The following is an 11454-nucleotide window of genomic DNA, read 5'->3' as shown; positions in this document are numbered from 1 at the left end:
GATTTTGATTGGAGAAGGAGAGAATGAGTCGGAGATGATGATACAATAGATTCTGACACTGACGGTTTGATTCCCCGAGGCGAGGGGGGCGGGGGAGGCGTGTGCTTATCTTATCAAACTGCTGCTGCTATTGCTTGCGCTGATCGGGGATTTCGTCACCGCCGGTGAGATTAGATAGGCTTTGCGAATCGGGTTGCCCGGTTTTCCCATGGCGGGCCGGGGCACTGCGTCGGGTCCCATTAGGTCCGTCCTCCAGCCTCCAGCCTCCAGCCTCCAGCCTCCAGCCACTGTTGAAGTGTAAAGACTCGAGCTTTCTTTGGCGTGATGTGTTAACGGGGGAGAGCGGGGATTGAGGGGGAGAGTGGGGATTGGCCAAGGGTGCTTGCGTTGATGTAGGGTTGGATTAAGGAAGCGAATCTGGGTCGATTTTCTAATCTATCTGAAAAAAAATACCCAAAAACGCGACCTAATATGTCTCTTGGGGTGTATGCTGAATTGGATCTCGTGTCGGGTCAAGCGTGCCACTGTAGGTTACGAATCGAGTAAGGTATCATAAAAGCCCGATCCAATCCAATGACATGCTTATCGTTAATAGCTAAATGCTTAATCGTCGGGTCGGGGGTTTTTCTTTCTGAAAAAGCTTTAAAATTCTCATTAAGAAGTAGGTCAAGATTAATAAAATATGCTTATAAATACAAAAGAATTGAAAAAGGCTAAGGAAGAATAAGAGACCCAATTCGAGGGTTAGGTTTATGGGAGAAAATTATCAAAAGATCTTAAATTTATTTGTGCTAATTGAATCATTTTCACGTTTTACCAAATTGGTGGGAATTCATTGATGTGCACAACGGCCATCCTATGTTGCACGACTGACGCTGAAATGAAATTCTTTTCGATTTTTTTTTCTTTTTTCCTTCTCTTATTTTGTTTCTCTTTTCCTTCTTTACTTTTTTTTACCGTGGCTGGCTAGGGTCGTTAGGCCCCGCCTGGCCTCACCCAAATTTGGACAAGGTAGCCTCACCTGCGACCTCGATGGCAAAGTGAAACAAAGGATCGCAGAGAGGTTATCGTCCCTCGAGAACCTCTACTTCCCTTGCCTTGTCCAACCTTGTGCCTCTGATTCCTCTCAACGTAAGTCCATCTTCCTTGGCCTCCTCTCTCACAATATTGTCGTTTTCTTAGGTCTGGGCGAGGTTGCGATGGCCTGAGTAAGGCCAGCCTTGCCCGGCGCGGGCGAGGTTGTCTTGTCCAAATCTAGGCAAGGTTGGGTGAAGACCGACGACCACAGTAAGAAAAAGTAGATAAGGAAAAGTGAAAGAAAAGAAAAACAATCAAAAAAAATGTAAAATATATATAAAAAAAATCCCACGTTAACGCTAGTTTCACTACGTAGAACGGCTGGCATTCACATAGCCAGATGGACTCAATTGGCAAAATGTGAAGAGTTTTAAGACTCGATTGTCACAATTAAAAGGTTTATGACTAAATTGAAAAAAATGCAATAGATTTATGATTTTTTGGACAATTTTATCAGATTTATGGTTACATGCAAAAAACAATAACACAATCAAGCCCACAAAAATCACCAGTCCAAGAGCCTCGTGGGCAAAACATCATAAACATCTCCACAAAGCAAACAGCCACGGTCAACAAAGCAAGAACAGCATCGTCAGTACAAGTATTCTCCACGCTCGAGCAGAGCCCCAAACGAAGAGCTGAACAAATCTTCCCTCGAAGGCCGTTGAAGTCCTTCAAATCTATGCTTAACATTTTCCCCTCCGTGGCGTTGATTTAACCACGAAAAAGACAGATCAATTAATCATAAAGTTCGTTCCAGTTTCAATGGTCAAATGATGAAGCGCCGGTACTGCCGAACGGGGGAGAAAACCAAAAGCATCACGTTTATGGGGGACCAGAATCGAAAAAAGGACGAGAAAAGGCAAAAGAGAATGTCCCAAGCAGCCTTGACAGTTGACAGCGAGTCACGGGCAATTGGGCAGAGCGAGGCGTGAGCAAATTCCTTTTCTCAAAATGCCTTGAACCAAACTGAAAAGGGGGGTGCCCCAAAGATAAGAAAGCCCCGTCACGGTACAGTTACATCGGAAAAAGTGTCAAAAAAGTCCTAAACTTTTTGTATTGATGTCAATTGAGTTATAAATCTTTTTTTTTGTGTCAATTGAATCCTAAACCTTTTGTTTTTGTGTTAATTCAGTCATTCCGACTAATTTTGACCGGATTTTGCTGACGTGAAAGCCGACCGACCGGCGCTAACGTTGACAACTTTTAATAATTTTTTAAATTTGTACTTTTTTTATTGTTTTCTTTTCTTTTTCTTGTTTTTTTCCTCCCCCACCCTCCCTCCTCCAGCCGATCGCCGGCCGGAGGCCAAAGGCCGGCAAACCTCGCCCAGCCGCCGGCGAGGCTCAAGCCCTTGCCAGATCCGGCAAGGTTGTGCCTCGTCTAGCCGCCGACGAGGCTCCAGCCCTCGCTAGAGGCCGCGGCCTTCGACCTCGCCAACCAGCCTCTAGTCGGTCGCCAGTCTGGCAACCAGCTGGAGGAGGGAGGGCGGAGGAGGAAAAAAAAAAGAAAAAGAAAAGAAAACAATAAAAAAATAACTAAAAATTCAAAAAATTATTAAAAGTTATCCACGTCAGCAAAATCCAGCCAAAATTAGGCGGAAGGACTAAATTGGCACAAAGATAAAAGGTGTAGGACTCAATGGACACCAAAAAAAGATTTAGGACTTAATTGGCACAAATATAAAAGATTTAGGGCTTTTTTGACACTTTTCCCTTGTTACACCACCTGTTTACTTCAGCAATCACCAGAGTCTCAGTTCCTCAGCCACATCTGAATCTCTCCTCTGCATGACCTCTAGAGAAAGGAAAAACCATGATGATAATAACAAGAGGCACTCGGCTGTTTTGTATTTTACCCTTGCTGACAAATCACTACAAGCTCACAGCTTCACAATTAGGCTACAAACTCTTATGTTCTCCATACCCTCTAAATTCACAAGCAGCATGAATCAATCATTAAGTAAACCACCAATTTACACACGCTCAGACATCAGGATCTAATTGCAAAACCGACATCTCTCTTCCTTCGGATACAAACATTCACCTTTGTCTATATAGATGCCCCATTCAATAGCTTATAGACCCATACTGACAGAAAAACGGATATATTAAATGATACGGATTTCTCCACTAGCATGCACCTCCTTGACCCTCTTATCGTATTCATCTTCTTCCTCTTCCTCTTCTTCTTCCGCATTTTCCTCCTTTGGATCACCATCGTCGTCCTCTTCCCAGCCAAAGCTCCCGCGGGAGTGCGACGGTGGAGCCTGTCTTCTGGCCTCTTCCACGATTTTCATGATGTCCTCAACACTCTGAGGGGAGAAGCTTGGGTTTTCTTTTCTGTACTTTGCTTGAGCTGCCTCTGTTAATTCCCGCGGTAAGTTTGGGTTTTCTCTTCTGTAGTACTTTGCTTGAGCTGCCTCCGTTAATTCACGTGGCAAGTTCTTTAGAAACCATGGGTGAGACTTGATTTCTTTGATGGTGATTCTCTGCAAAAGAACATAGACTATGAGAAGCGATGCTACAAATGCTATAACAAATAAGGCAGTCTCAAAAGCATGCACACTTGGCCATGGAAGGCATGCTTCACCAGAAACAAGAGAATCTATGAACCAATACTTTGACCCACAATGTATAATATTGATCTCCCATGCGAATCAAGGCACAATTGCGAAAAGTGTAAATTACTGAGGGGCTCCAATGATCTAAGATGCAATTATCTTATGATCAGAGAGCACAATGTTGCAGTTGCAGGCTCCCAGCATATCTTATCTAACAAGAACGAAAATATGAAATTGCGGAGATTAAACCTTGAAGAAAAGGAAAGAAGCAGAATGAATTCATTGACCGATAAGAAGTCGATTATATAAACAAAACCAAAATATTATCTAAAATCCTAGACAGAGCTAGTAGATTTTTTTGGGGGAGACGGGTGGGTCAATGACTGTCTACAGAAGAAGTTATTGGCAGTTAAGTGCTAATCCAATAAATCACCAAAAGAAGGCTTTCTGACGTCATTCTTGCGCTCATCCTTTCACTTCATTTTCACTCTCACAGTCTCATACAAAATTAAAAAATTGACATCTTGCGTACCCTTAATGGATTTGCAACAAATATGCGAGAAAGGAGATGTCTGCAATCTTGAGATATATGAACGTAATCAGGGATCTTGTACTGAACAGCCATGATCCGCTGCAGAAGGCAAAAACTGCACCAAATCAGAAAACAAAAACACCTTCATTGGTCAAATGGAACGATAAGAGTATATTCTCACACTAATAGTCTTTCTGAAGTTTTTTGGATCATCCGGGTCTTCAAAGGGGTATGCTCCCACAAGCATCACATAAAGAGTCGCACCACAGGACCAGACATCTGCCAACTAATAAAGCACATATTTATAGTAAACACGACCTCCATGAAAGAACGGTTGACATTGCCTACTCATAAGGACCGCTAAATATAAGTGCAACCCCAAACTCAGGGACACTGGCATTCCAAGGGTATAGAGTGTGCTGAATGGCTAGGCATGGTTACACGAAACTCATGTTTTTATTACAGAGGGATACTAGACAAAAGAGGATACTCATGGGTTGGAGATGAGACGATAGATGTCAATGAAATAAAGGCAGTTGACAATTTCAGACATAAAAATGAAGCTCAGAGGGATAATAAACAGCATCTCACTGATCCCAAATTTAAAAACGATACATAATTAGTCCAATCCTGAACACATTTAACCCACCTGTGAACTGAAAAGCCTATCAAACAAGTCGGAAATATCTAGAGAAGCCTAACCAGTCACCAAAATAGTTCTACCACAGGTTTTGCAGTTTTTAATGTACATAAAGTAGCAGCAAGGCCATGCATAATGAGCTTAAGTCAATACTAGCATATAACATCGCAGACACGTGAGGCCAAAACTGGACAAGACCGACTTAACAGATGAACAGCTTTAATGAAATGACTTACCTTGCCATCATATTCCCTCCTAGAGAGAACCTCAGGTGCAATGTATGCTGGAGTTCCGACGGTGGATTTAGGTCTTGAATGAAGCACAGAAGACTAAAGGCAAGTTAACAAGATATAAGTCGACGAATCAGCCTAACCCCTGTAAAGATATTGCACAACCAATGTAAAGATGCTGCAAAAACTACTTCACACTTGTACCTTAGAATACCCAAAATCACATATTTTAAGTCTCGGCGCAGCGCTTCCATCTAAGAGGGTGTTCTCCAGCTTCAAATCTCTATGACATATTTGCTTAAGAACAAGAGAAAAAAGGACAAGTGATGAAATCTACAATAATGAGAATACTAGGATGCCACTTGAATAGAAAGTTTGGAACTTTATCTTACCATGGCATGGCAGAAGCTAACTCCTGAGATGAGCTGCTGGAAGAAATATCTGGCCTGGAGAATTGAAAAGAAAGAGTAAGCTGATCAGTACTTCAAAGAATATCAGATAACCACCAGTAATGCATAATGTATGTTTTGAATCCGCTCAGCAACTAATATCAGATCACAGACTCTAAAAAGTTTCCAAAACAATAAAAGAACAAAGCGAAAACTCTTTACTACGATTTTTTACTGATCGAGAAAAAGCAAACCTCATCTTCGCTGAATCTTCCAGCATTGCAGATTCTCTCAAAGAGCTCACCCCCCGCCGCATATTCCATGACAATAGCAAGATGGGTAGGCGTCAAAATCACCTGCATATACATTCCAAACATCAACAACTGATAGTCTGATAGCGAATGAAAGATCATCCATCACCCGAGCTCAAAGGCACGGTCATATTCCAAATCCTGTTCTTGTACTGACCTCTTTGAAGCGAATGATATTTGGATGGCAAAGCGATCTATGATTAATAATCTCTCTGGCCACATTCTCGTCAATCTGAAACCGGAAAACAAATGGAATTACTGTTACTGATGAGACCGGCAAGTGATTCCATAGGAAAATCAATCCCCCCGTCGACGCTAAAACTCCAATAGTAAACAAACTCGTTGCAGGATTGTACAGTTCTTGAGGTTGCGGCCGCAATTCAGGAACGATTCCGAAACTTTACTCCATAAAAAGCAAAAATCAAACATAACAAAAGAGAGATCAAAAGAAGGACCTTGCGACCTCGCTCGATGTACTTCATGGCAACAAATTCTTTGGTCTCCTTGTTCCTCATGAGCCGGGCAACTCCGAAATTGCCCGATCCTATATCCTTGATCACCTCGTACTTCTCCATGTCACCCCCCCCCCCCCCCCCTTCCTTTCTGGGACTACGCAAAACCAGAGACCCACTTCACCGATTGCCAAAGAAAGCTCCAAATCTCGCGGGAATCGAGCTTCAGGCCAAGCCCATCAAAGCTCAATCAAGAAAAGAAAGGAAAAAGGCACCGAGTCCTGAATCCTTGATCGCAGGACATCAAAGCACGACCATATATACAGCAAAGAGAGAGAGAGAGAAAGAAAGAGGGAGAGAGGGAGAGGAATTGTGAGTGTAAAGGTTGGATTTTGGGCTGTAGAAGGAGAAGCGGCGGCGGCGGTGGAGGTGGGTTTGCTGAGGATTTGAAGGAAAGCAACGAATCTGGAGAGATTATACGATGAGGGAATCAAGGAGAAGGAGGAGGAGGAGGAGATTATCGTGAAGGAGAGAGAGATGATGAGTCCTGACTGTGGAACTTTAAAGAAACGATGGGTGATCGGTCGTCAGAAATGAAAAGAATTGCGAAGGAATGGGCGATGGGTCCCAGAAGATGGTGGAGGAGGGAGAGAAGATGGTGGAGGAGGGAACAGGGGCGCCAGAGCCAGTAAGATCTTGCATGGGCGACGCGAGTGTTATTATTATTATTATTACCGTATATGTCGTCGTCGGCCATGCCCCCGGAGAGAACCTTTTCTTTACTGGCGAAGATTCTTGCATCGTCTCGGCGTCTTTAAAGGTTATTCCCCTCCCCCCCCCGGCGTCCAGAATTTTCACTGAGTTTATCGTCTTCGTGATCTTGCGATTATTTAAAGGATTAACGTCGCAAAAAACCCAAATTTACCTTAAATTAACTTTTTTACCACAAAAAAGACTCCAAACCGGTACGCCTATGACAAATTCTCCATCCGTTAATTTCCGTTAAAATTTTTACCGATGGACGTCACGTGAAAGTTAACGGGTAAATTTGTTACGGGTAGGGGTGTCAATGGGTCGGGTCGGGTTTTCATGATACCCAACCTGACCCGAAACAATGAATATGTGTGCTTGGCCCGACCCGAAACAAGACTCGAACATGATATAGCCGCATGATCGGGTCGGTTCGGTTCGGGCCGGGTTAGTTCGGTTCGGTTCGGGTTCGTGTTTTATATTTTTATTATAAATTAAGGTTAAGTTACACCTAGGGGTGTCAATGGATCGGGTTGGGTCTAGTCTCCACGTTACCCAACTCGACCCGAATCATAAAAGATATTGGACTCTTGACCCGAACCAAACATGACCTGAAACGCAAAACTGGGTCGGGCCGGGTCGGGTTGCTGAGACGATGCACAACGACCACCGCCGCCGCTAGAATCTCTCTCTCTCTGGCGCAGCGCATTTGCTTTCAATGGCGGTCCATCCTCACGAGCAGGTGAAGTCGCGCTTCGTCTCTCCATCCCGCGTCTCGCATCACATTGTCTGTATTTCGCAGCATTGCGTTCTATTCGCGGCTGAGCTTGATCTTGATCTTGATCGATCAATTCGACTGTTCTTTTTCTGGGAATTTCCGCTCGTTCTGTGCGTACCCTTTTAAGTTGTGATGATATATAGTGTTGGGTGTTGAAAGAATTTGAAAAAAGGCCTGAACTTTGTCGTTGTTTTGGTAAAATTTGAAGTCCTGATGTTTGTGCGAGAGGCTTGAGGGGGGTGCGCGTGCTTGACTGAGCTTGAAAATGGGAAGATGCAAAGTGGAAATTTTGGCGGAGAAATTTGTTGCCAACTCCTCCTCCCCCTCCTTGCTGTGCGCTGGTGATCTCTAATGTGTTCCCAGTACATATGTCTAGCTACTGTAGCGAGTGCCGGTTATTTGGTCCGTATGCTAAGCGTCGCCCGCATCCTGACAGGAGAGTTTTTCGACAGGAAAGAGCGTGCTTCTCGGTGGTTGCGGATGCAAGCGACGATCTTCCCATCGGTTGTCAGTGCTTCCACGCGCTAGATTCGATTATTGAGGAAGACAGCCAACACTGTCAGCTGGATAATTTAGCTTCAAACACATCATGTAAGGAGGACGAAGTTAAACGACAGTGCTACAAAGTGAAATGTGTTTCGGTTCTAAAAATAAAAAATAAAAAATAAAAATATATGTGTTTCGGTTCGGTTCGTGTTCTAAACACGAACCGAACCGAAACCATTGAGATACCCATTTGCTTAGCTAATACCCGAACATGAAGTTAACCCGACCCGAAAATACCCAAAACTTCGGATCCGGTCGGGTCGGTTCGTGTTCCGATTCGGGTATATTGTTTGGTTTTGACACCGCTACTTACGGGTGTACCAATTTGGGGTTTTTTTGATCAAAAAATTAATTTAGGGTAAATTTATTACAAATGTACCGGTTTGGATTTTTTCATATTATTATTAACCCTTATTAAAAATTAAATTTTTCGAAATCAATTTGATTCTTGTAAGTTATTTTGTGGTTTGTTCCGAAAATAGATTATTGGTAGTCCTCGCGGATAACATGTATGCTCGTTTTCTATGTATGATAGATTGTTAAATTCCACGTGTTATGAGAAAAGCAAGAGAAAAAGGGAAGTGCTAGATATTGCACTCGGGTTGTTTCTTTTTTCCTAATTGCGTGTAATATCAATATAAGGCCTCTTACAATCACTTTAAATTTTCGCATGAATTCAAGTGACTGGAGTTCAATCTTCCAAAAAAAAAGGAGAAGAAGAGTTCGACAAGATAAGTCAGTATAACCATCCAACTGATTGCTTATGTAGCTTGGTGTTAGCGCGAATTAAGCAATGGATGGAGTTTTGATCGGAACGACTTTGCTAGCGGCTACGGCGTATGTGTGTACCCCGTGTTGATCGTGAAGAATACGGAACATTTTGAAGTCGATGACCGGGTTGAAACCAAGGTATTGTGTAAATTTGCATCATAGTCTCTTTCACATTTAAGGCAAGCTTCTCATCGTCAGTAAAACAAAGTGTGTTTTTTCCGGCTAAACAAATCTAGTGGGATTTGCAAATCAAAGTCCCAACGACTAAAATGCAATAGGTTATAGCGTGTTGTATCCCAGTTCAATGCATGGGGGTGATCAATGCGCATATTTGAGAGATGGGACTAAAAGCCTCGGGGGTGTGTTTGGTGGCTTGAATAAGAGGCCAGACAGGGTATAATTATCTTGTCCGACATATGACGCCACATTTTGGACGAGATAAATCCGTATGCGTTCGTATGAAAAGTCTAATAATCTATCGTGGCCCAAGAGGTGGGACAAGGATCCGATTAGAAGAACAAAAGAAAATTTAAAGAGCATGTCTACCTTGCTGCCCATCGACGCCGCCATTGTGCCGGTTTCGATCACCGATCAATGCCCGCCTGAGAGTTTCATTCTTCGTCGCGAGCGTGGTGGGCAGATTGGGAAAATTGTCTAAAAAGTCCTAAATCTATTGCAATTTTGCCAATTTGGTTGTAAACCTTTCAATTTTGCCAATTGAGTCATGAATCTTTTTACTTCTTACCAATTGTGTCCACCTGACCAATTTCGGCCGGAAAGTGCTGATGTGGACGCCAACCGGCCTACGTAACGCTGACGTGGATAGTTTTAATAATATTTTTAAATTTTTAAAATTTTGTCTATTCCTTTTCCTTTTTTCTCTTTTTCTTTTTGCTTCCTTTTCTTTTCTCCTTTCCTTCCTTCTCCATCCTATCGTTGGGCGTCGGCAACCGGCTAGAGGGGGAAGGGCCGGCGAGGTCGAGCGAGCCTCGCCCAACGGCGGTGAGGCTCTCCCTCCCTAGCAATGGGTGAGGCTTGCCCTCGCGAGCAATGACAAGGTTCGGCCTTACCATGGCTGGGCGAGAATCGCCCTATGCTGGCGAGGTCGACCTTGCTGGCCCTCTCCTCTCTAGCCAATTGCAGACGTCCGACGACCGGCTGGAGGAAAAAGAAAAAAGAGAAAAAGAGAAAATAATAGAAAATAAAAAATTTGAAAAATATTAAAAATTATCCACGCCAGCGCCACGTAGGCCGGCCAATGTCTTATTATCGATTTCTAGCCAAAATTAACCAGATTGACTTAATTGGCAAGAAGTAAAAAGATTTATGATTCAATTGGCAAAATTGAAAAGTTTGAGACTAAATTGGTAAAATCGAAAGGTTTATGACTGAATTGGTAAAAGTGTAATAAATTAATGACTTTTTAAACAATTTTCCTGGTATATCTGGCCATCGCCGTTTGTTCCCTTGCTTTGGCGACGGCTCAATGGTGGTCGCACCCTACAACGCCGACCACCGTATGTTACCATTGCTCGAGGATCCTCATGGCCGATCGGTTGTGATGGCCGCCATGGTCAGGCAATGCCCACTGTGAAGGTCGCCGTCTAAAATGGCGACCTCCACAGGTAACGGTGGCTACGTATGTCACGGTGGTCTCGGTTTCTTTACTTTTTCTTAAAGTTATCTGTTCAGTTTTTTATTTTTTATTTTATTGTTTATTAAATCCTTGTAGATGTTATATCCGATCTCCTACCAAAACAGATTAATGACACGACAAACAATCCCCTCACATTTTCTATCCTAAGTCAGGAACAACTTTGGTTGGCTATGGAGGAGACCACAAGAAACAAGACGAAACCGCAAATCTCTTATTAATTGAACTGGACAAATTCCGTTTGGATCCTCAATCTCGGTGAATGCCGGTGGATCTTTAGAATTTCCTCGATATACGAACAAAATCAAAACCATCCCTCCTGTCCACGGGATTTTCAACTACTTTTTTTAAACTATGAATTTCTTTTATAAATAATACAGAATCACGTTGAATTCTCGAGAAAATTGTACGAGAAAATCGTCTCCAGTTTCACGCATCGATATATGAATATTTTAGAAATCAGCATAACCATTTCATGTTGCGTACAAATTAAAGTGTCGATATCCATAAAAAGCGAAGATCATAAATTACTCCGAACAAACGTGTTTAGTCATGGGCGATCCATGCGATCCTTTATTTTGATTATATAGATTCTGAAAGATAACACCTGTTGATTCTAGACGCTTCTCGAGTTAATTTAATCTCGAAACATTTCGGGTTCCGAGAAATTTAACTTTGAATTGCTTCGAACAAAAAGGTTTACCCGATGCTCTATTAGTTCACGGGATTGGGTCAATCTCGAAAGTCTTGGGAGATTTCTT

The 11454-nt window shown here is 42.8% G+C and overlaps 1 protein-coding gene across 1 annotated transcript; it reads right to left on the bottom strand.

Moving 5' to 3' along the window:
- Positions 1 to 2896: 2896 nt before the first annotated feature.
- Positions 2897 to 6745, bottom strand: LOC115679623 (serine/threonine-protein kinase SAPK7-like). The gene is made up of 9 exons (XM_030603251.2): positions 6198 to 6745; positions 5900 to 5974; positions 5686 to 5787; positions 5435 to 5488; positions 5247 to 5339; positions 5049 to 5141; positions 4354 to 4458; positions 4173 to 4271; positions 2897 to 3568 (listed from the first exon to the last, which is right to left on the bottom strand). The coding sequence occupies exons 1-9, from the start codon at positions 6315 to 6317 to the stop codon at positions 3188 to 3190; spliced, it is 1122 nt and encodes a 373-aa protein (XP_030459111.1). The 5' UTR covers positions 6318 to 6745; the 3' UTR covers positions 2897 to 3187.
- Positions 6746 to 11454: the final 4709 nt, after the last annotated feature.

Source organism: Syzygium oleosum, unplaced genomic scaffold (genome assembly GCF_021117445.2).
Source record: "Syzygium oleosum isolate NSW1041296 unplaced genomic scaffold, Sole_v2.1 Sole_v2.52, whole genome shotgun sequence".
In the NCBI taxonomy this organism is placed as follows: domain Eukaryota; kingdom Viridiplantae; phylum Streptophyta; class Magnoliopsida; order Myrtales; family Myrtaceae; genus Syzygium; species Syzygium oleosum.
The sequence above is the reverse complement of the archived record's forward strand: the minus strand, read 5'-3'. Positions and strand labels throughout refer to the sequence as shown.

Bases quoted from the DNA above. Each gene is read 5' to 3' on its own strand.
- LOC115679623 (XM_030603251.2), bottom strand. From the start codon at position 6,317: ATGGAGAAGTACGAGGTGATCAAGGATATAGGATCGGGCAATTTCGGA. The intron at 5,489-5,685 runs GTTTGCTTTTTC...TCAATTCTCCAG, and splicing joins GAAGATTCAGCGAAGATGAG to GCCAGATATTTCTTCCAGCA. The intron at 4,272-4,353 runs GTGAGAATATAC...TGCCTTCTGCAG, and splicing joins ACTTCAGAAAGACTATTAGT to CGGATCATGGCTGTTCAGTA.